General features: G+C 49.0%; 2 protein-coding genes across 2 annotated transcripts in view; one reads left to right on the top strand and one right to left on the bottom strand.

The window, feature by feature from the left end:
• The window catches only part of Upf1 (Upf1 RNA helicase), a 40741-nt gene extending 32177 nt beyond the window's left edge, over positions 1-8564 (bottom strand). The window contains exons 1-3 of the mRNA XM_077675984.1: positions 8107-8564; positions 2493-2620; positions 316-828 (exon numbers count right to left, since the gene is read on the bottom strand). Coding sequence (XP_077532110.1) covers positions 316-828; positions 2493-2620; positions 8107-8298 — 833 coding nt within the window. The 5' untranslated portion in view covers positions 8299-8564. The remainder of the gene's footprint in view (positions 1-315; positions 829-2492; positions 2621-8106) is intronic.
• Positions 8565-8939: 375 nt separating this feature from the next.
• Positions 8940-16874, top strand: LOC144144505 (uncharacterized protein C16orf52 homolog B). Its single transcript, XM_077675982.1, has 4 exons — positions 8940-9484; positions 10426-10638; positions 12711-12912; positions 16788-16874. Exons 1-3 carry the CDS (start codon positions 9382-9384, stop codon positions 12896-12898), a joined length of 504 nt encoding a protein of 167 aa, XP_077532108.1. The 5' UTR covers positions 8940-9381; the 3' UTR covers positions 12899-12912; positions 16788-16874.
• The last annotated feature ends 8281 nt before the right edge of the window (positions 16875-25155 follow it).

Raw genomic sequence — 25155 nt, 5'->3', positions numbered from 1 at the left:
CTGCAGGCATGTGTGATGGCACCAGGGAGGAGGAGCAGGACGTTGCCTCTCACCGTGCCACCCTGTCCCTAACCACCGAAGGGAAACTTCCCCATCCCTGAGCAGTCTCCGCGGCATCTTCGGGGCGATTGCTCAGAGATTCCGTCTGGGAGCGATCCTTCCCACAAGTGCGACAACCGATATTTGATGACAGACGTGTTGTCTGATATGAATGTCTCCCGTATTAACCCGGCAATAAAGCCCCAACGCGTTGCTGGAGTACTCAAACGCGTGCGCAAGAAGCCTCCCGATTCCGCCGGGGCCAGCTGGTCGTACCTGAGCAGCACCTGCTGGGGCTCCTCGTCGACGCCGGGCTTCTCGAGGTCCTGGAAGGAGGCGTCCACGTTGTCCTTCCAGAGCTCCTCAAGGCGTGAGATCTGCTGGGCGGTGACCTGGCGGGCGCGCAGCTGCTCGCGCTCGAGAGGGGCGCGCACCAGCCAGGGCAGGAAGCAGCGGTCGTGGATGAGGGGCTTCCACTGCTCGGGGTCCCAGTTCATGTCCTTGAGCGAGGACTGGGCGGCGCAGGGGTGGCGGCACAGCAGCACCACCACCGAGTCGGCCTTGGCCGGAATGAAGCCCAGCACGAAGACGTTGCGGCACGCGCACGAGTAGCACTCGAGCACCGTCTCGCCCAGAGGCCCGTCGCGGTGCAGCGTCACCTCCTTGTGCTTGGCACGCACCAGGTGGTTCACCATGTGGCTGCCTGACGTGTTGCCCCGGCCGTTGCAGAACCACCGCTTGCACACGTTGCACTGCACCACGCACCCCGGGTCGTGGATGCCGCAGTACCTGCCGCGACCAAGGGAGGGGAGGGGGGGGCCTCAGCAACCTGGGCCCGCTCGCTCAAAGCCCGATAAGACAGACTCCTTCGCAGTCTAAACTTCCCTAGGCTTATAAGGCTGCAAATAAGACTAAATAAGAATGCGATAAGACTGTGAATAAGCCTGCTCCGAGCAGCCTTATTCACAGACTTATGCTGACGTGGTCAGTCATTTCATGGTAAAGGTCGACCCCCACGCAGTGAAAAACGAGTGAAGAAGCCGTAGAAGTGCCGAACGACGCCCAGCGGTGGCTGCCCGATGGTCAGCTTCGAACAAATGCCTGTTCAGTGGAGATCAATGCTGCTGGAAAGGCCTTCAAGAGAGAAGGTGGAAAGGGTCAGAGAACGCTGCCAGCAGAAGCCACGAGGCCTACCTACTTTGATGTGGCGGCAACGGCTACAGCCAATCACAGTTTTCAACTTTCGCTGTGCGCTATGGCCGTGTGTTTGTTTCTTTCCCAAGTAGTGCAGCTTTTTTCTCCTTCACGTCAAACAAAGATGGACAGGAATGATAGTCTGCGGCCTGGTATTTGTCCCCAGTACATATCAGACGGGTGAGTGCGCGGCGTGAATGCGGGATCGTCTGATATGTCGGCTGTCGGCGCAGTGGCTACGAAAAGGCGGCACACGGAAACGACGGAACAAATGTATTTTTTATGCAATCATGGCCATTAACTCCTAAACAACAAATAGGCATCCATAATAGAACTGCAACGTGACAACATAACTATACGCAACAGCAAAACGTTAACAGCCTGCAATACCTCTGCCCGTGACCGTTAAAAAAAGTCGCGTTCTCAAAGAGAAGCTGTGCAGACTTTGAGTCTTTCCATCAGTCGCTTCAAAAGTGCGGTTTGTACTTTAATTGAACACTCTGCTTGAAAATTCAGGATGTTTTGCGTGTAAAAGCATGCAGGATATCAACATTCAGCTATATTCTATAGTGCGATTATTTACAGCAGCAGCACTGAGTAAGTGAGCTACGGGCTAGACAGTGCGTTATTGCGATCGTGTCACCGTTCCCGGCGGCCCGCTGGACTGCTCGTTGCATCCATATTTACGATGATGAACCCGAAGCCAATTCGCAACTGTAATTCGCGGCGAGGAGAAAAGCACGGCTCGTGTTGCGACAACCTCAGACACCGTGGGTGCTTTTCACGTCAGCCCAGTGGGTTTCTCTGGCCCACACTTTGTAGCAGACTATCTTTGTTTATGACTTCGTATATGCGGCCGGGCGACCGAGGCCCGGCGGCATGAGGTGGCCTACCAAGGATGGTGGGTCATTGTAACGTAGTACTGACAGGGCCCAAATACGCCACCTGATGGCCAACGTTCCTTGAATTTACTCCATCATTGTTCAAAATAATCGTTTGCCCAACGCCGACGGCGTCAACAAGCAATTTTGCTGCGTATTCCTCGCTTTTCTCTATGGATCCCTCCCGTGCGCGTCAGGTACCTGCTTTCCCTATACACTTCAATAAGACAGCTCTCTAACCTAGTTTATGGCCTTTTGAGAAAGTCCGAATCCTATTCCCGGACTTATCAAAGTCCACGAATGAGACTGCCAATAAGCACATTTGTTCGACCAAGCGGGACCTGGTGTTGTCACAGAGGTCGAAGGAAGGCAACTCACTTGCAGGCGTGCTCGGGCAAGTCCTTGGCATAGTACTGGTCTTCCTCGTCTTCCTCAAAGGTCAGCTCACCCAGGGCCTGACCAGCTGCGGCCACTTCCAGGCCGTTGGTGCGCACCTCGCCAGGCAGCTGCATCACACAGATTGGTCCCCTCAGTTAGTGTGCCAGCCGACCAAAACACTTTCTGAAAGGGCTGCAGGTCTGGCTATGTGCAGCAAGTTGCTCCACAATGTAGATATTGATTGATTGATTGATTGTGGGGGTTTAACGCGCCGACGCAACGCAGGCGATGAGGCGCGCCGTAGTGGAGGGCTCCGGATTAATTTTGACCACCTGGGGATCTTTAACGTGCGCCGAAATCTCGTACACACGGGCGTTTTTGCTTTTCGCCTCCATCAGAAAAGCGGCCGCCGCGGCCGGGAATCGAACCCGCGACCTCATGCTCAGCAGCGCAACGCCTTAGCCACTGAGCCACCGCGGCGGGTCACAATGTAGATATTATCACGGGACATAATTAGACAATTCCCAGTGGCGCCATAACCAACCGTCAACGACAACGCAGGGTGGCTGGGTGCAGCCTACGCAAGCTCTCTCATGGCTGCTTTGTACACACTGTAAATCAATCGCTCATCATCCTTAAAGACCAACTGCATTCAAAATTTCAACCTCTTGAAAATATTATTCCCTACAGTCTGCCTAAAAATTACGCATACCCGCGGTCCAAACAACCATAAAAAATCAGAGCTTGTGAAACCGAAATTGAGAGAAGCACGCCCATTCCAGCCACGCTGAAGTGATGTTCCAGCCGGCCCAGCCGGCAAGCGAGCGGCCGCACGCGGCCAGCCGGAGAAAACTTGTGCGTAATGCTTGCCCTCGCCACAGACCTAGGCGAAGTGCGCCCAGTAGAGCTAGACCGGTTCTCCTGACTGGCCATAGGAAAAAGCACAGGGCCGGAGCAATGCCACTTCCACTTCATTGCTGTTTGTGTGATCTGCTGGCAGGTGCAGCATTGCCTGGCAACGAAGCTATTTTTAAGTGTTTATAACTAACACCGTATTTCACGGGGCTACCAGTCATGTCTTAGTGAGTTTGGTGGTACGTAAATTGGTTAGTAAGGGCTGTGGCCCTTACTAAGGTGTCTCATAATACACAACCGCAAGGCTACAGGCTGTTTCCATTGAGTGTTGTGTGAGTGGCCAGGTGGGGGAGAGATTAATTTAAAAACCCTCACAATCACCCTACATGAAGAATAGCTCGCACCTTCTAACCGGCTTGGCCCATTTATGACTGATCACGTTAAAGTTGCACTGAGGTGCACAAAAAGAGGATTTTCATGTTTTTAGTAAATTTGACCTATATCTGGCCCAAACTCAAGAGACATACAAGAACTGAAACAATGCCTAGAACGCTTGTTTTGTGGCAGGACCTGAAATCCATTTAAACAACAGAGAAATATAGAGCAAACACGAAAGACTAGCGAAAAAGATAGACAAATGCAGCACAATGACATTACTAGTCTGTTGCCTTTGTGACATTCCTTGCTTGCTTAAGAGGTATGAATTAGCCCAAGTATACACTTTGCTATTAAAGCCCGTAGTTTTTAAGTTAACAGGTTTTCTCTTCAGCCCCATCACTGGCTGTAATGAAGAAAGTTTACGTTGCTTTCGTTAAATGCTCAGCATCTGCTGTGTAGTACCTTCAATTTGAATGTGTGTCTGGCGCACTTGATTTCTTTCTCCTAAAAACTTTAGTTTATTGTCCCCTGTTGCAGTGCTATTGGATGTAAACGCATTTGCTATGCAGGCTTTGTGCACAGCCAGGATTTATTTGTTGGTGCTTGGAGCTTCACCACACCAGTCCCCTGACTCCAGCCAACGAATGACCAAGACTAAGGTGAACAGTGGTCCTGGCTTTCCCAAATGCTGACAAACACTTCAGCACATAGTAATGACAAACCTGTTTCTATCACTGCAACTTGTTTCAATGTCATTCACAGACTAACCCACAAGAGACCACTGATCTTGGGATCACAGCTGAGCCTTGCATCAACCAAACCTCTCCAAACAAGTTCTACCACTGACAGGTATGTCAGAAATCCCTGCCAAGCATCTGGGGATTACCTCAGACCCTTCTGACCATTGCCCCCCCCCCCCCCCCTTCCAAAAATAACATGAAGTGGGGAACAACACCCATTCCAGTGAAGCTATGCAGGCTTAAAGCCAATAAAATAAACAAACAGGGTTAGTCACCCACAATGTAGTGTTTAGGTAAAAGCCAATTAATTGATGACTTGAAAAAGTCATCTGGGGATTACCTCAGCCCCTTCTTTTGACAAGTGATCTCGACACTAGCAGTTAGCCTGACCCTTAACAATGTTCCCTGGGCAGTTTTAGCTTTTTTTTTCCTTGGAAGGTTACTGGAACCGGAAGAATTTAAATTTTCCCAGTTAGTGCCCTGGCGGTCTCAGCATACACTTGCTACTTCTACACCGTCGAGGGTGGGCGTAAAACTTCGTATCGGGGCCTTTGGTTATCTTCCGGGCTCAATCTTTACAGACTAAGGCCTTCCGGCCCTACCCTGGCGAGCCGCCTCTGGAATATGGCCTTCATTGCTAGTACTGCCTTCAACAAATGTGTTTTGAAAGTGAGCTTGCAAAGTTCCCAATGCGATTACGAATTGAAAAAAAAAAAAAAAAAGTTCATGTGACAGCAATTCGGCAGAAGGGAAAGTTGATATTTTTCCAATACACAGAAGCCTGCTTGCTTAAAGGGGCCATGCAGACAAAATACAAGTTTCCTTTATTCAAAAGATTGTCCTTGTATAGTGCCCCCAGCATTTTTTCAGCAGCAAGTGTGATGCTTTATTCCCTGAAAAATTAATGAATTTAAGTCAAAATTTTTATTCTCCCACCAAACCGTTTTTATCAGTGACGTCTGCAATGAAGTCACATGAACGCGTCTTCAAATGAACTTCAAGTGCGCTGTTCAGCCTGCAGAGCCTTGTTTACAGTCAGTTCTCCTCAATGACGCCACCATACTGTTCTGCACCACTATTTGCCTTTGCTTTGTTTTTGACCGTATTTGCACCTTGCTTGTTTTTGTTACGGCAGGTAGTAACTGTTTCGTAAAACATGGATTATGCTCGAAAACCAGGGTCACGTAAGACAATGTTGCTTAAGCCAATGGGCCCATGTCAACACTACTAACAGCAGTACACACTGGTACTTCTATGTTTACGTGCACTTTTGTAATTTCCATTGTTTCACCCCACCATTCCTACTGCTATAAAATGAATATGCACTACACTTGAGCAAAAATCGCTCGTTCTGCGCTGTTATAAGCCCTGCCTAACTTGCGTTTGCCAGCCTTAACCAATCACACGACTGTGTATATGACACCATTTGTTCTAGTGCAGGAAATGAGCTAGTGGGTCGCATGGCCATTCCCTTTTTCTGAATTATGCGAACCAAACTTGTGTGCCCTTTAAGCGCAATACTGGCGTTTTTTTTTTTTTTTTTTTTTGCCCAAAGCTCGAGATTTTCTTTCTGAGAATTTCTACATCATGTCCTTGATAAAAGCTGCTAGACTGGAACTTAACTGAACAAAGCTCCTAATTTCCAAGAGACGTGAGGTCAGTTTTGAAATCCACAGAGCTTCAAAGCCCCTGAAAAGCTCTTTGAGAGTTTAACAGCCTTTGGAAATGCGAATGCTTATTAAATGAAGCTGACAAATAAACGAGTATATTCTCAGGCAGTAGTATTCATGATTCTTTTTTAAAACATCAAATCTTTGTTGCACTCAGCAAAAAATAAGCATCGAATAACAATGACCGACTTGTTTGTGTGTTTGAAGTTTCCTTGTAGAAAACAGAATGCCCCAAATACGCCCTTCTTTGCTGTTATACCAGAACTGCAGGCGCCCGTCAACAATAATTGAACAGCTATGAAAAAATAAAAATATATAGGCTTTACTCTTAGCATGAAGACTATATCGGACCCATATTATTGCTTCTAATGTAAACAAAACTAGTGCAGCTTGCTAGGGGCAAAGTAAAAAAAAAAAAAACAACACTGGACTATTAATCCCTAATTATGAGACGAAATAATGTCACCATGGCAAGTGCAACAATTCATACATTTGCGCAATGCCCTGAACAATGTTACTACGATCTACAAATGGACTTACGGCAACATATTGTGTTCAAACACCTATCACCTGAGCCAACATCTGGGCGGTTTTTGTGCATGTTTAAAACACACTGCACTTGTAACCGAGCAGCAAAAGTAGGTGGCCTATGAGGGCCCATTGTAGCACATGGCCACATCTGATGCACTGCGAGTGATCATGGCACATTTAGTATACAGGTCTGAATAGATTTGAATATTTAGGGCTCATTAGAGAACTTAACATCCTGAACACAGTGGGAAAAAAGCGGCGCCTGACAACAGAGCTTCCCGCTAGAGGTATAATCACATATTACAAGCATTTGTCACTGTCGTCGTGTAGATACATCAAATTTTCGACAAATTTTGAAAACTCGCGACGAAATGAGCAGCGGTACACAATTTGAATGACGCAATGGCAGACACAAGCCCGACGCTAACATTACGAACGCGGTTCACGGCCATCCCAAAACTCGAAGCCACAAGCGTTGGCGTCAAAGTCCGGCTGGGGGGGTTAGCACGCGTTCGACGTGGCGTGCTACGGAAACACGCGCTCTTCGCTGCACCTTCGGGAACGTAAGCTGCGCGGGAGTGGCGACTTCGCAGAAGGAGCAACGAAAACGTAGAATTTAATGACGACCACGTCTCCGCCCAGGCGTGAAAGAAGATTTTAGCGCGAAAAGAAGTTTTAAACAAAAAGGCGTTAGAATTCGGACTCCCAGGATAACCAGCCATTGGCTGCAGTTATAAAGGTTTCCAACCCCAAAATCATACCCGCATAAATTGCCGCGTAGAGCTAACAGCAACAACATTTAATGCCCGCCGGCGAATGAAGCTAGCTACGCATGGCGCAGCAAGACCAACATTTTACCTTACACCTTGCCTACAGCTGATTCCCGCGTTTTTTCTGGTCGATTCACTTTCTTTGCTGCGAACTTATAGAACAGCCGCTTCGCTTGAAAGATGAGGCAAGCGCACGTTTCTGTGAGCTAACGGCAACGTTCGTCATTACAGCAATTGCTTCGGAAGCCTTTCACGCGCAGAAGCACGCATTTATCCCAATATACGTGCGCTGGTCGAAGAGGCGATTCGGCTCAGCAGTGAATTATTGCGGAAGGCGGCACGTAGAGAAATTCCCGTAAGGCCGAAATAAGACGCGTGGCCGCGGTTTCGGTCTGAACGAAATCGCCGGAGCCGCCGGGCTGGCGACTTGAACGTAAAGATCACGGCTTGGTGATGTAGGTTGGAGCCAGCTGTGAGAGCCAAACCCTTTACTAAATCATGACAGGGCTATATCACGTGTTAAATAAGCCAGCTTGGACGCCGAACGTAATAATGAACAGGAGGCTTATCGCACTAGCAAGCGAAGTAGGCTTAGCGCGCTTAGACTCACTGTAACCGATAACCATCGTCACAAGTGGCAGTCACGCAGGCGACAACAGAACGTTCTCACCTGGCCGCCGCGGGTTCCCTGCGTCTGGCCGCCATCCGCCTGTGATGCTTGCGTTTGGGAAGGTAGCGTAAAGTCCGTGAAGTCGAACTCTGATCCCTGCGTGTCGGCTCCAAGCAAGTCGCTGGCTTCCTCGGTGTCGAGGAATGTAAGCGTTTGCGAGCTCGGTCCGTACGCGTCAACACTCATGCTCATGGTGTAAGCAAGTGAACCAGCGTGTTACTGCAGGAGAAGGCTGTCGCGCATCCAAAGCAACTATACTGCCGTCCACGCGACCGCGGCGTTTGTAACAGCAAAACTCAGAATATCGAACAGGACACCACAAGCCGCTCTACGCCATCTTCAGCCCCAAGCATACGCACAAACGCGCTTTTGCGCGCACACACACTCACACACAAGAAAGAAAAAGAAAAAGCACGTGTAACAGCGTTGCCGAACTACTTCTCGGAACGCGCTGCCGCTGGTTTTCTTGTAATTTTCTAATTTTCTCTATGATTTTTGCTCGGAAGTGCGTTAACTTTGTTTACATTTTTGGCTGTAAGCGAAATAAAAGACCATGGGTCTACTAGTAAATACATTTATCAGGCGCAGTGGCAGTAGTTCCGCCTGAGCCTGCGACCGCTGCGACCGCGATGCCGCGTCTGTCCTACTTTTTATAACTCGTTGTGAAATATTTTATATTTGTATTGCCGATAAAATTTCCGAATATTTTCTCATGGTAATGTTGGGAGGTTGTTAAGTTTGAATTCTTATTATTTACTCTCCTCTCCCCTCAACCCCCCCCCCCCCCCCCTTCTTCTTCTGTGTCTGTGTCTTGTGCGGTTGTGAACTTGTGGGCTTGTGGCACTTGTGGTGCTTGTGGTGGTAGTGGTGGTAGCTTGGCGAGTCCGGACTTATGGTCTGGACGCTCTGCTAGACCATAGAGTTAGACCATATATTCTAGTTCCCTCTTATTACACACGCGCTGATTTAAGTGACCGTAAACGTATTTAACAGATCTCTCGAGCAGCCGCGTATTTTTTCTGTTACGTGCGTCCTGTGTACCAGCGCTGGTACCGCGGCCAGTGCCCAACTGGCAACTACGATGGATAACAACTTTCTGGACCTTCGTCATGCACTGAGGACCCCTTGTACTTCCCCACTCTTCTGCCCGACGCGCAGAAGTTGTGCAGTTGGTCGTCACGATAGTGTGCTGCTCGGCTAGCAGTACCTAGACCTTATGGTTACGCGAAAGCTGCAGTGAGCACAAGGTTTGGTGTGTGACCGGAACGTGCGACAATGGACAAATTGACAGTGATCTCTGGCATGTTGTTCTTCGCTGCCAATGTTTTCGCTATCATGAGTCTTGTGCTACCTGACTGGATTGTCTCCGATGTCGGCGGTGCGTATTGCCTCGGAGCGATTTCACACACTTTTTACGACCCGCATAATTCATTGGACAGCCTGAGCTATGAAGAGCCGTGAAGCCACAAAACAAAAAGCGAAACAGAAGTTATAAAACTGACTACCCTGTTTGCTACGATACGTTGAGGGTAGCAGCTGCTACCCTCAACGTACCGTAGCAAACAGCAAAGCGTCTAGACGCTTTGAAATCCGGCATTAAACGCAAATTTTTTAGCTTCGTTTCCCATCGAAGATGTCATGAATAATGTGAAGTCTGAATAAGTGTAGTATAGATTTTTCGAATGAGGCGAACTGTATGTTGTCTGTCTTAGTCCCTTCGACATGCACATTTGGACATTGGCTTCAAATGGAGCAATTGAGGCCAGCTGAGGGCTGTTATTCAGAGTTATGCACCAGCTACACTTGTAGCTCCAGACTCGTGGTTTGTCCCGTACATTCCAAGCAAGCTCAATGTTTGGCGCTGTGAATGATTGGTGAAACCTGCTCTTCAGTTTAGTTTACATTTCTAAACTCATGTTGCAACTTGACACCACAAACTGTGAAGGCGTAGCCACATGCAGCAATTTTGCTGAGTGAAGTGAAAAGTGTACAGTAAGCAGGTAGTGTCGGCGGGAGCGGCGAGCGAAGAAAAGAATACACTGCCACCAGTCCCCTGTGCCGCTTGCATCTGGCCAGCCAGAAGCAGCCCACAAGCGAGTGACAGCAACGGAAGCCCCCTGCGACAGCGTATTAACTTTTTACTTGTCGCTGCCGCCCACACTACCTCTTTACTGTACCCACTGAGTTACACTTTTCGCCTCACTCACCAAAATCACGGCATGTGGTAACCCGTTGAGTGCATTCTGCGTAAAAACCACTCGGGAAGAGTCTGGACTAGCTTTTCGCTGAGTGGAAAACTGTGTGGTGGGCCCTGTGCAGGTGACACTCGTCTAGGCCTGCTGCAGACTTGCACAACGCTTCAAGGCCGGCCTCAGAGCTGTTTTCCGCCGCGGCTGCAACCAGAGTGGCTGCTGGCCCTGGTCTGCATTGTGCTGGGCTGTGTCTGCATCACAGCCACCACTGTGCTGCTGGGCCTGTCTCGCTGGAATGGCCGCGGATTGCCCTACGCTCGCTGGATGGGCTTCTCGGCCAGTGAGTGCTGCTGTGTTCCTGCTCTTAGGCTCTCGGGAAGCAGCTGGCTGCTAAAGGGGGCCATGAAGACGAAACACTACTTCGTTCACTGGGAAAGAAGCAGCTTCCGGGGACTCCCTCGGCTCCATTACAGCCGTGGAAGAGGTTTTTGTAACCAAAAATTACAAGAACTATTAAAAGCTTACCAATTCCAAGCTACTGTGATTATCAGTGTTAACTGCACGTTAGCATTCAAGTTATATGATCAAACAGAATTACAGGCCCCACTACCATAATTCAGTCATGTTTCTTGTCTTGGCTGTGGCTTAGATTGGTGGCCATCAGTCGCACAAACAAAATTCTGTGATGTCAGAGAAATCGTTCGGAAGCCGCTGGAGAGTGCCACAGCTTCATATGTTTTTTCAATATCTATACTATTTGTTCGAAGTTCGCAACAAAATTGGTATCATTGTTATCAGGACAAAGTTGTCGTCTTGATGAAACAAACTTTATTTTGACCTCGTGGCCCCTTCAAAGGGGTACGGACACGAAATTTCAAAGCTGAGATAACTTGCGAGACTTTCCGTGAGATGCCATAATGTTCTAAAGAAGAATTTAATTTGAATTTTTTTGAATTTGAATTTTATTTCCGAAACGTGAACATGAAACGAAAATGGGTACAAAAACAACGGGACATCCCAAGATGAAAACCGCAGGCGGGATCTCCGATACGCGGGATGCGACTAGAAGAATGACTTGGTTGGCCCACATCTAATAGTTGACTGGAGACATGGTATTCAATTCTGAAACCTTCAGAAAGCGCAACACTGATTTAACGTGACACGAACAAAGGGAACACAGGACAAGCTGAGCGAACTGAAAAGTGTACAGTAAGCAGGTAGTGTCGGCAGGACACAGTCCTGTATTCCCTTTGTTCGTGTCGCGTTTTTTCAGTGTTGCACTTTCTGAAGGTTTCAGAATGAAATTTTGCCAACTAGCCCAACTCGCCATTCTGCTGTGGTATTCAATTGCCAGCCCATGAGCCACGGATCACCAGAAATGGTTATTGCAACAGCAAGGAGATGCTTTAAGGAACCACGAGGACAACATACAACTGCACTCCTGTAAAAAGATTTCTTCCTCCTGGGATTAGCACTCATGCTTGTTTTAACACAAACTGCAATCGCAGAATAGAAGGTCGTGGCTCAATGACTAAGTTCCCATACTTACCTTCTGACAAAATATGCCTAACTTGTGCAATTAGCTGAAGCCAACCAAATTAACTTATTATTGGTATAAATTTGGGAGATTATGTGGCACTCATAATGTTTGGAATGCAAAATGGAGTTGTTTTTTACCAATAAGGCAATAACAAATTTATGGCTATAGGGAAATTATCGTGAATTGAAGGCGGATGCTACGAGTGGCTTTACCAGCTGCGGTGCTTTAGGGCCATCGCTTGAGTAGCTCTCGTAACAGAGTGGTAGCGTTCAAAGTGAAAATAACTAGGCACAAGTTGTGGTCTCTTGAGGCACTCGGGGTCTAAGCGAGCTCGAATCATCCAATCGTTGTTACTTTCATCGTCCAAAGCAAAAACAAAGTGTATTGTCTGGCAAAATTGTAGCTGCCCAGTCTTTTGAATGAAGTGAAGTTGTGTCTTGTCTCCATGGGGCCTTTAAAGCAGAGGCATAAATGCATTATGCTGAGTGCATTGCTCTAGAAGAGCTTTGGCCATAGCTTGTGGAGAAAGTAGCGAACTGGATGGTTGCCCCTGCTTAATGGAATTCTGGTGGCAGGCATTAGTTTTGGTTCAGGTAGCAGCCGCATGTACCATCGTTGTTTTCCCCAGGCCAAAATAAGCTGGGTGGAACAACACATTCATGTAAGAACCATGTCAAAAGGAAAAATTGCCATCTTTTTACTACTCCACTTTGGTGTGGTTCTTCTCTAGTAGGCTCTCAAGTAGTGCAATTGACACGTGCTAATTGAAGCAAGGCAATGGGTTCTTTTTCGCTTAATCTGTGCGAGTAGTATCTTCGTGTGCGTTGCAAGCCTCGTCACAGGCCAGGTGTCCCCCTGGTGGCCCGTTTCAGTGCTGCTGTTCTGCCTGGCGGCGGTGATCTTCCCCGTGGGCTTCAGCCAGGAGGAGATTGGCGGGGAGCCGTACCAGCTTCCCAGCAGCCACCAGGTGGGCCTCTCCTACATCTTCTTCGTGCTCGCCCTCTGGATCACCGTCATCTCGGAGCTCTTCGCGGGCAAGGTCTGCATGCCGCACTTCTGAGCAACGCCCCCCAGGTTAGTTCTGCCTCGCATGTCACTTGGCAAGTTGTTTTATTCAAACTCATAGGGATGGGGCTAGACAAAGGGAGCTTGAGCAGAAACGAGTCATAAGGGCATGATAGGTGACAATTGGAATTGCCCCATGGAAGCGCTGGTTTTTTGTATGTTCATCGCACCCTTCATGGCGGCACAGTGGCTGAGGCATCGCGCTGCTGAGCCCAGAGGCTGGGGGTTCGATTCCTGGCCGCAGCAAGCCACTTTTCAAGTAAAGACAAAAAGCAAAAATGCAAAAAAAAAAGCAAAAACCGCAAAAAAAAAAAAAAAAAAAAAAAAAACGAGTGTCAAGATTTCGGCGCACATTAAAGAAGTACTGACATGAAATTTCAAAGCTAAGACAACTGTGTAAATAGCTTCTGTTGTATATGGAGATATCTCTCAGGGCCTTTCAACAGTAACCGTTCAGTATAGCATATTTTTAATCAATTTTAATCTTTGCAAACAAGACAAAGCTCAGAACGAATACCGTTTTGACATCGGCATCAGCATGGCGCAATGAGCGCCTCGGCCCAGATGGCTGACATCAGGGCTCCCGTGACACAGCCAACACGCTGGGTGCCATTGGGACTGATGTCATATGCTGCTTGGGCACATGCAACGATGGCCAGTCTGGACGCAGTCGCTTTAGCATGGGCGTCGAGACCGGCCGTGGTGCGGCAAGAACAGTGACCTCAAGAGTGCCGTCCTGTCATGGCCGCCACCTCGGTGTTTGTTTGGTCGAAACTGAAATTAACACGAATAAACGAGGCTGTAAATAATTATTTACGCTGCAATCGACCATCTGATGTGCCATTGTACCATCAGTGGGCTGCTAGGCACCCATAGCCGTGAAAAAAATGCAACACGAAAATTTTCTGTAATTACTCCTTTAAAGATCCGCAGGTGGTCAAAACTAACCCGGAGCCCTCCACTACGACATGCCTTATAGCCCAGGTGTAGCTTCGCCGTGTAAAAACCACAAAATTTGACTTTGAAACGTCATCGCAAAAGACAAGCGTGCTAGTGTTGCCTGACTGTTGGACTGTTTTCTAAGGTGGCTAGGTAGATGTAAGTGCAGTGGGCTGAAGGAAATTAAAAGTTCTGAACACAGTTCAGTTTATTCACTTCAGTTGAGAAGCCGATGTGGAGAAAATTCAGCGTATTATATAGTTGCGAACAACAATATTGGGAGTGCACAATTTTGGTGGTTTTCTGCATTCTGATGCACTAGTCATTCCTATTCAAGTTAATGCAATTGGAGGAGGCAGGGTTAAACGCTTTAACTTTTTTGCAACATCCCTCTTTGCCACGTATGTATGTATGTATTTATTAATAATTGGAATGGAAAGATGTCCCAACATGCGTAAATTGCCTCGCCTAGGGGCGGACACCGGAACGCCTGCTGGTGTAGGGAAGGGGGGATAAGGAGAAAAGAGTACATAGGAGTAGCGGGATACGAAAGGAGGTTGACAATAACATATATACATCACATAGGAAAGTTAACAAGGATAAATATGAAACACAAAGGGGGGAAAAAAAGGAGTTAAACAATTGTGCAAATTGGCAATACATAGAGAAACACTATATACACACAGAAAAGCTACATGAGCAGCAGCACTCCACTACAATCTGGGTGATTAGATGGTGCCTCGGGGCTGCTCAGTGCACTCCAATGCAACACCACTCATGACCACACAACAGTTATGGTGCTCTTTGGCCACAGATTCCCTTCCACCTCAAACATCAACATGCAACTGTTGCTGCTGTGAAGTACTATGGTTAAGAGAAATGCGCTTGTGATAACCAATACTTTAAATACCAATACTGAATGTGCTTGTCAACAGTTCATGCATGAAGTGTAGGGGACCAGTGGCTGAGGCATTGCGTTACTGAGCATGAGATCGTTGGTTGGATGTCCTGCTGTGGCACCAGTTGTTCGGAGGGAGGCAAAAAACAACGAACTCCCCATTTGTGAGATTATGGTGATTATCAGAGATCTTCACGCGGTTAAAGTTGATTCGCAGCCCTCCAGTGACCCGGGTGCAGGTAGCTGCGGTGTAGTCGTATTGTGCTAAACCATTCTCTAGATGCAGAAAAATACCTGTTGCAATCTGTAATGAACAGCTTTTATTGACCGCTTCTTTTAGAAGCAATTTATTTATGTACTGGCAGCAATACAAGTTCATAAGTGTCATGGCATATTGTTACTCTTGCCATCAACTTCTGGCCAAAGCCAGCGGTGCTGCTTCTAGATGCATACCTGAGTTGTGACTCGAAGCTTTATTTTTGAAAATGATGTCGCAGTCGTGGAGTATGAAATTTATATTAAGTTCTTCCACTTTCCGTTTCTTTTGATAAGATGTTTCCGCAATATTACTGTGCATCAGACCCTGTATTAAAGCAAACACTTTCATTTACAAGAAAAAAAAGGGGGAGGGGGATGTTTTTTCTCCCAAAGCTGCTAAATTGCAGAAGTAGCTTTAGCATCCTTCCTCTTCTGAGGGGGCCATTTTTATGAACTTGTCAACAGTGCAGTAATTTGGAATGCCCCTTAGGCTCCATTAAAGTTACAATTTGAAATGCCAGAAAAGCAAGGGCCCAATCAGGCTATTTTGCACAACGGACTGAATAAAGGTCTGCAGTCACAAGCCATGCTGTAATGCTTTTGGTCAGTGGTTCGGGGGGGGGGGGGGGGGGGGGTCCTCCAAACGCCCTTGCAGGTCTGCGAGAATTCCTCGGAGAAACTCGTTTTCCCCATCCCCCCTTTTCCAACTCAACTTTTACGGTGGCACTGTGTAAAGTAAGCTTTTGCACATTACATGCACATTCTTTTGGCTTTCCCACATAGCCAACACTATTGCGGTGGCTTTTTGCATGTCACCAGAGCTGTGCAAAGAAGCTAGGCACATGGCGTGCGCATAAGACTTCAATGCGAACATCTTCGACAGATCTCGGTCTGGTTGGGTTAAACTTGTGGGAGAGGCAAATACACCAACCACGGGCGCTTATTGAAAGCGGACCGCTTTCAATAAATGCCCTTGGTTGGTGTATTTGCCTCTTCCTCAAAACTGATGTGCATGCTAGCTCCTGCCACTCCTACTTCAACAATAGGTTACACTTCAGCATCCCCTCATCTGTTGATGTGACTCCAGTCATCATTTTTGCAACCCTAGAAGAATCCCCAGCTAATTCATGATTGAGGCAAACCACTGGCAGTGAGAAATAAAAGTTGTTGAAACTCAATTGATTAAATATCAGGTTTAACGCGCCAACTCTACACAGGCACACAGGCAATCAGGCACACCGTAGTGGAGGGCTCCGGATTAATTTTGACCACCTGGGGATCTATATTGTGCGCCGAATTCTCGAATACATGGCCGTTATTGCTTTTTGCCTCTATCAGAAAAGCGGCCGCAGTGGTTGAAACTCAGCCAACAGCCTATTCTTGTTGTACTGCTTTGCATACATTTTGTGTCAGATGTTATTTCTGAGAATGTGGATAACATTGCAGGGGGCTTTAATGAAATATTTTGCTATAATATAAGAGAGGTGTGGTAAAACTAAACTACATTGTCAGAGCAAGGAAGTGTGCAAGAATGTCTTTAAACTTTTGTTTAGTCTGTTTGTTCTTTTGTGCTCCTATCATGCCATTTTGTGCTGGCTGTTTAATAAAAGTCAAGAGAGACTTGTGCCTCTCTTGTATGCTTATGCCTAGATATTTCTGTTCACATTCAATTAGCGAAGAGAGCCTCCCCTCTGAACAATATCTTGGTAGAAAATGCTTTTCTGCTTTGAAGTAATTGAACTGCAACCTTTACACCCTTTCTTTCTTTTTTCTTTCTGAAACCTTTCAGGGACTGCAACTGCCTTCGTCACCTTTGACAGCGCTGAGCTCAATATGGCTGCTGTTTACTGATCACAGAATAAACAGTTTTATCCGATTACTCATCGCAATTCTTTTCTGCATTTGGTTTGTGGGACTGCAGTAATGACAATTATAGAGGGGCACTAATGAGTATGGAACCAAGTTGGCCTGTATCGATGGATTGCAGTGACGAGAATAATAATGCGCCATTCCCGCAACCAGCAGTTGTTTAATAAGGCAGAAAACGCCAGAAGTGTGAAAACAGGGACGACGACCCATACACATTTAAGTGGTACGGTTTTGCGACGTCACAAAAGTGGTGAACGGTGAGAGCTCATTGGAGAAACATCAATAGATATTTCCCGAAAAAAAAAAAATCAGTTCTTAAGTGGTTGAGCTCGTGAAATAAACATACATCAAAGCTTTCCGTGAGCTCATCATATCCAAAAAACAGACTAGAGGCTGTTTCCCTCACTATTTAGTCAGCCATCATGCTTTCAGTTTCGTTTTTGGAAAGCATCCTCCCGTTCTCCGCGCGCAGAGGAGGAGTAACACTTTATTTACAATGTTTCTATCAGTAAAGCGTGCACGGCACGAACATAAACGCCCGTGAAATGAACTTGCTGCAAGTGGTTAGCTGACCAATCCGCCCGTTTGCCTCGAGCCGCCGTTGATAATCCCTGAAGCATGCGTCGCTCTGCCCTTGTTATGTTTGAGCCAGGGGGAGCGCGGGCAATGACGAGTCTACTTAGAGAGTTCTAGCAGTCCGTCCGTTCCGTCACGTACGTAGCTGGCGTGTTTGCCGGGACCCGCCTGGGCACTTGGGCATTCGTCACGGTAGGGAGATTAGTTCCGCTGGCCTGCCTTCGCCATGTCCGCGCCTCCTCGTCCTTCCTCCTCGCCCTTCCGCGGGCGCAGGCGCAGACCGGTCCCGGTTAACCCGGTAACAATGTAACGAATGGAACGGACGGACTGCTAAAACTCTCTCGACACGGCTGCCGTGAAGAGGGTTTATTTAAAGGAGTACTGACACATCTCCCAGCAAGTTTCAACAGCAACCGTTCAGCGAAACATATTTAAAATCCATTTTAATCTTCGCCCGCACGAGAAAGCCCAGAGCGGGCCGACGTGACATCATCTGCTACGTGCCCCAAACTGGCGACGTCGGGGCTCCCGTGACGAAGCCGACGCGCTGGCTGTGGTTGGCGCGCGCTGCTCGGGCGTGTGTACACGTCATGGTTTTGCGACTGACGTCATGCTGCCCGGGCCTGTGGGGACGGCGAAAACCTCGGCCGGTCTGGGCGCGCGCGCGTGCGCTCGCTCGCGCGCGCTTCCAGAGAGGCAGCGATACGGCAAGAATGGTGACGTCATGTTATACATGCTGTCATGGCGGCCGCTCGGCGTTTTTCAGTCGAAACCGAAACTGGCACGAATAAACGACGCCGTAAATGAATGTTTACGCTGCGCTCGACCGTCTAATCGGTCATTCTATGATTAGTGGGCTGGTAGGCACGCATAGCAGCGAAAAAAACGTAACATAAAAATTTCGTGTCAGTACTCCTTTAACACTGCGTTCGCGCCGCGCAAGAGAAGATAATAGAGGTACGTGGCTGTGTAGACCTAAAGGTGCCCTCCTGAACGGCGCCAGCCGGGAGCCCGGGACCACTGTACCGGGACGGCGCGACGCTTGTTGCTACTAAAGAGGCTTAGCTGGCAGCCGGCTCGATGGGGTTTGGAATCCGGAGTAGGCGGTCACACCGCCCACTCGAGCATAAAAGCGTTGCTCATTCCGTCGGTGAAAAATTTATAAACGTCCACGCCAGCCTCCTCGGCCAAGGAACCGTTGCCGTAGTCCGCCAGCGCTTACGCTCTTGACGGCATCGGTGCTGACGGTGCTTTGCTCCTAGTTTGTGACGCTGACTACGTCACAAAAAAATGAAAGGGAAGCGGGTGATATATATGTACAATATATACAAGACTAAACGCTAGGAACACTAATGAAAAAAAAAAAAAAATTCACCACATGTCTTTCCGTAGGGGAACCCTGAGTAGTATTATTAACCACAGCAGCCATGGGGTCGACTCAAGTTCCCATTAGTTTTCAGTTCGATCGCGGCGTTGCTGGAGGAGAATGAGGGTAGCGGAGCGCGCGCGCGCGTCATTTATACCAGCTACAGTGGCGCCCCCAGCGGAGTATGCAGCGGCTACCGTCGCGTCTCTAACCCTAAGCTGCTTCGTATTATCGCGCGTGGAGCCGCAGGTGTTGCCATTTGTTGCGCTATCCCGGAGAGGAGAGGAGCTTCGGAGAGGTGAGGAGCGTCGGAGAGGAAAGGAGGAATGCCTCGCATACTACTCGGGGTCCCTCGAGCTTCGCGATCGCTGCGCCGCCGGCCGCCGCTTCTCCGCGGCGTTGACGGGATCTGCGCTGCGTGGCTGATAGGGGCTCGTGCAGTGTTTCGGTTCTGTTTCGCTTCTTTTCGCCTTTCCGCGCCTTAAAAAAAACTTGTTATGGTGACGTCTATAGGCAAAGAGTACGTTTAGGTCACTTAAAAAGCAGCTGCGTCTTCGTAGAGTACGCGATCACCTGCAAGAGCTACCCGGGGACGCGGTTCTGCGCGCTTCGTCGCCGCCCGGGCGTCGGCGACGGCAGCGACATATCAGCCGTGATATCACCCATGTCACCTCCAAAACATCAGGCACAAATGAATCCTACTGTCGCCTCGTTTAGACCTGATACTGTCACAATGGGAGGTTGGCTTCATTTCGCAGCGTGGACAACGAATGCGGCTTCGTTTCGAATATACAGAGTGATCAAAGTTAAGTCGACAGGTTTTTTTAAAAATAGGCGTTTAGATTTTCGCGAAGACCACCTCTACAGTGAGGTTATGCGCCCAGGGGGACACATAATTAGGATGTAATTATTGATGCAGGTGGCTTATTAATTAAAATTGATTAATTAACTCTTTAGAGGCTGCAGTAACCAGGCATGTTTGTATTGGAATGTTCGACGTAATCGTGTTTCTACGCAGTTTCAATTGACACAGTTCTTCTAGCGCATCCGTAGTCCGAGATATCAAACGGCGAAGTTTAATTGCCGTTCGCATGCCGTTCGCATAGAGCCTTCTGTATACAGTAGGCTCTACTTGGGTCCATATTCTCTCGCTGCGCCGCCTAATTCCGGCAATCGCATCGACCGTTAGCGAGCTATAGGACGAGAAGGCGAGCCCATGAAGTGCTCTGCACTTAAAACGCATACAGACACTAACAAACGCAGATAAGCACACTGAAACTGACAGACGCAGGAACGCACACAGCGCACCCACAGTAGTAAAATTATAGCAAACGCTCACAAAACTGTGTCCAGGCCGGTGTCACGGTGAAATGACTCCAAAGCTCTCGTAGTCCGTGTCACCACGACAGTTGAGTGTCATGGACCGATGACGTCACTAAATTTCAGTGGTGCATCAGCACGCAGTTCCAAAATTGCCTTCACGGTTAGCCATGGAGTGTCAAAACGGGGGCACACACAGCACATTTTCATTGTCCTCACGAACACTGCAACCGCGACAATGAGTGGATGCAACTCGGTGTCTTGTGCAAGTAGGGGTTGGTAAAAGCGACGTTGAGGCCAATGCGGTGAACAATTGCTTTGTCACACTTTCCCAGGCCACACGGCATTCGGAAGGTGCAGGTGGGATCGATTCTGTAAATGCTGCCAATAATTTTTTTTATCTGTCCGTCCATATCGTTAGTTGTAACTGCCGCGTGACAGAGTACGCTATCGTCGCGTGGCATCACGTCGAGGGAATGTAATCGGAATGATGACGCTATAGACTGGTTGTGGGCCGCGCAAGCTGTTTGGTTGGCCACCACATTCCCAATTATCCCACAATGTCCAGGTAGCCACTGTAGTCATGGAGCAAGCTTGTAGCCTGTGTATGCCTCGTGTATTTCGCGGGCCAGTTGTTCCCGCGGAAATGATGCTAGTTGTTGAAGCGCCGCCCGTGAATCTAAAAACCACGCACACAGAAGCTTCTTGCCCCAGAATGTACTCAAAGCAGTGCGCAAAGCTGCAAGTTGCAAGTTCTGAGGTCGTCGACGTTGTTTTATGGCTTAGCCTGGCTGCAACTGTGGTCCGCGTGTCGATGGAACCCAGATTCTTACCGTAGATGATATACCGATAAATCGGCGCAAATATTCTTGTGGTTTGCGTACAAGTTCCAAATGTGTTCTAGGGCAAAGCACTTTAGGGCCGAAATCGGCAACCTGGGTTTTCTGCTGGTGCCCGGTACTGTGGTGACAATTCGCCAAGGGGAGTAACCCAGGGCGGGAGATGAAGCGGCGCAGGCCACTTCTGACACAAGGGCGGTAGAGTGTCTTGCACCTCCAAGGCGAAGCTAGAACTTAACGGGTGTCCAGAAGCCCTTGTACAAAAAAAAAAAAAAAATAAAGAATTGGCGAAGCTTGCCCGAAGTTGCGCGAGGCTTGAACCACAGCGAAGCTGGAGGGTTTCTTTCTATGTAAGCACTGAAGGACGCACCGCCAGGCATTGCAACAGGTTTGAAATTGTTTATTTACATGTTCCGTTGTCGCTTTTCGCTGTGGTAGAAGTAGTCATCTTCATCATCATCATCTTATCTACGCCCACTGCAGGGCAGAGGCCTCTCTCATAGATCTCCCATTATCTCGGTCCCTGTGCTAACCGCAACCCATTAATCCCCGCAAACTTCTTAATCTCATCTGCCCATCTAACTTTCTGCCGCCCCCTGCAACGCTTGCCTTCTCTATGGATCCACTCTGTTACCCTTAATAGCCCCGTGTACATGGACGCGACGGGGTCGGGGTGAGTTGAGTGGCGGGTTCAGCTTACCTCGACGCGTCCGAGTTTATATGAACCCCGTCCAAAGAATCGAGGTTGAGGGGAGCGGCGGGGTTCACGGAAAAGGGGCTACCGTATTTTCACGATTCTAACGCGCACCCTCTTTTGCTAAAAGGTAGATTAATATTTGTGTGCGCGTTCCAATCGGGCTCAAAACCGAAATAGGCTTTAAAGCGACCAGCAGCATTGCCATGCGCAACGAACACGAAGTACCCGCAAAATCCAACTCAATCCAATAAAAACAATCCGTCAACACCACGTGAGTGAATTTCGGCGACTGATTCCGCAATGGCATGCCGCATACCCTGCTGTTGCACATTTATTTGTGGTTCTGCTTAGCCCGTAACGCTTAGAATTATGAAGATCAAGGCATTTGAAATCGCAAGCAACTTCAGTGTTCCCCGCTATAACTTTATTTCCAGCCGCAGCTGGATAAGCAACCTTGTGAAGCACAATTCATTTTTGGCTTTAAAGATCTGCATGACATATAAAATCTCCCTTTTCCAGGTACGTGGTGTCATGTCTTTTCCATCTGCGCAGTACCGTCAGTGTCACAATTTTTTTTTTTTCGAATTTTCCTGCGCGAAGTTACCCGCGCGTTACGATTGCGGGCGCGTTAGAACCGCGCAAATACGACATTCCGCTCCCCGCGGCCCGCCGACTCAGCCCGACGAGCGAGCTAACCCATCCCCTGCCTCCGAGTTGACTGGACTCGCCGCGAAGGCTCTCTGACCCACCCCGTCCACTTATACATGGGGGTGTCGAGTCCAAAAAACCTGTTTATTTCGACTCAACGCGCCCTCGTCGGGTCAATGTAAACGGAGCTAATGACCAGCGGTTATCTTGCCTTCGCGTTACATAGGGAGCCTACATAAGCCGCGCCTTCGTCGTTGGCGCGGCTTATGTAGGCTCCCTAGCGTTACATGCCCTGCCCACGTCCATTTCTTCTTAATCTCTACTAATATGTCCTTAACACGTGTTTGTTCCCTGACCCACTCCGCTCTCCGTCCGCTAACGCTACGGTGGCGGGTAGCGGGGCGCGACTGGGGAGAGCAAATTCGTCACGGTGGGGTGGATTAGTTCCGCGCGGCCTGCCTTCGCCATGCCCGCTCTTTCCCTCCGCTGAGGGGCAACCTCCTCGCACTCCCCGCGCGCGCATGCGCAGTCCGGTCCCGCTACCCGCTAACCTTAGCGTAGCGTACGGGAGCCGCTATGCTAAAACTCTCTAATGTTACACCTATCATTTTACGCTCCATTGCCCGCTGAGTCGTTCTCAATTTAAGTTGAACCCTCTTAGTGAGCCTCAAGTTTCTGCTCCGTAGGTTACTCCCGGTAAGATGCAGCTGTCATACAGTTTCTTCTTCAGCGACAATGATAGGCTGCTATTCATTATCTGTAGTCATTTTCATATCCATCTAAATCGTCGCCTACCTCATCCATGACTGGCGGGCCCGGATCGTTTTGTCTGCAGGCTTTCACATTTCTCCCGAAGTGGTACACACCCTGAAGTTGGTGAAGAAATCGGCATTGCCCTCGCCCTCACAGCTATCCCAGCCACCACAACAATTTCCGGCTCGCAGACGGCTCTTGGGAACTTTGCGACCGGTCGTGTATCCCCCATCACCGACGCATCCTGCAGACAGCACCGAATCCGCCTGCACATTGTCCACGCCTGATATGGACACCGGCGGGTAACGACCTGGCTAACGAGGTAGCCCGAGATTTCTGCTGCCGGGATGCCTCGGGTGCTGCCTCTCCACCTCGGGCGGGAGGGAGGGATCGCCAGGTCACCTATCGGGACATTACGCGGCATTATCACCTTAGTCGCACGTACTTTCCCGGCCCCGCTCCCACCTTAAAGCGCAGGCAGTCGTTCACTGGCGTCGACTGTAGACAAACACTTTCCCGCATCCTGTATTGTGTCATTTCCACTTCCCCACACGATACTGCCACAGGTGCAAGTGGTGCGGCGCGCCTTTCGCTTCCCTCCACCACATAGTGGGCGCTTGCTCTTCCAAAACCCCCTTCATCCTACTATTTCAATGCCCAATTACTACGTTAGAGCAACGGGAGGCTACGCTGCTCAGCTCCGACCCACAAGTGCAAGGGCGTCTGATCCAGCTAGCTGAACTCGCCGATAGGGCCCACGGACTCCTGGCCGTCGACTAGGGGACAGCAGTGTGCCGGTACTCCCATCTAGAGCCTCTTTCTATCGGCTTTGGGTCAGTGGGGCTCTTCGATTTGCACTCTCGGACTCACCGCGGATAGTCCGCGGGTAGTCCGAGGATTCCCCGAAGCCATAGGGATACATGGGAAAATCGAATGCCGGACTGCTTCTCGGGGAGTCCGCGGTGAGTCCGAGACTGTAAATCGAAGAGTCCCAGTAAAGTTCTTACCACCACCGCCACGCGTCAGCACGCGCTAGAACCGGTGGCAATCGGCTTCGCGAACTGGGCGTCTGTAGCGCGAGCTGTCTTGTGCTCCCCCCTTGAGGCGCGGACGCACGTGAACTGTTTTTGGTATTTTTTGCGAGCGCCACGTGCAAGCCTGGACAACACCGGGCGCTTCTCGTTAAGCCCGTGCTCACGTGCGCGGTAAAGGCGGGAGTAGCTACGCACCGGGATTTTCTGATGACGCCGCACAAAATACGGTCAAAAACAACAGCTCCGCTGTTAACATTACGTGGATTCTTCAAACTTTCCAAGAATGTCAAGGCTAAAACCTATAGTTGGATCTTTTGTTGATTTGCTGTTGAACCTTGAGGCCGCGCCCGTCATCACTTGACCAGACCTCTGGGCAGCACCCCGCAGCTTGTTGCGCTCGCTCGCCGTCGCCAGGAGCCATCTGCTCGTCCGCGCACGAACATCCACCTCTCAGTGGTATACCCTACACTGAACGTGCGGCAGAGGCCTGCCCTCCTTCGGGCGCGCGCTGCGTCACTTCTTAAACCCATAAATTTTGGTCTGTCTGTATGTCTGTCTGTGACTCGATTCAGCCACCCGGCCAAAGTAAAACAATGCCTGCGCAATAGTCTTATATAGTCACAGCTAAATCTACCCGTCTAAGTCCGGTGTAACGTTCATACTTGTCAACATTGTTGAAGAAGAACAAGACATTACGCAAATATAAGACAACAAATTAATAGAGAAGTGATATTTGCAGTGTTCCTTTATATAAAAAAAATCATACATGCTTGACTTTTGCGAAATTAAATACTTCATCAACTGCAGAAAAAAAATTCAATCCTCCGTCGCCTGCTGTCGCCCGCGCCACTATAGCTTCTGGTGCAATTTTAAGAAATCAACTGGCAACAGTTACAAAAGGCTCCACTAGATAGGTGCACGTTCTCCTTGCAACGCACGTGGAGTAGGGAAACGCGGTTCTATAAACATTGAAGTAGGGCGCCTCGATTCACGCGCGTCTTCGCCGTACGGCAGCGTTGCCATCGAGACACCCGGTTTGGAGCAGTGGAACGCGG

Source organism: Haemaphysalis longicornis, unplaced genomic scaffold, assembly GCF_048455015.1.
Source record: "Haemaphysalis longicornis isolate Haplotype H1 unplaced genomic scaffold, Haemaphysalis longicornis Haplotype H1 scaffold_7, whole genome shotgun sequence".
In the NCBI taxonomy this organism is placed as follows: Eukaryota; Metazoa; Arthropoda; class Arachnida; order Ixodida; family Ixodidae; genus Haemaphysalis; species Haemaphysalis longicornis.
This window is presented reverse-complemented; position numbering and strand designations above follow the sequence as displayed.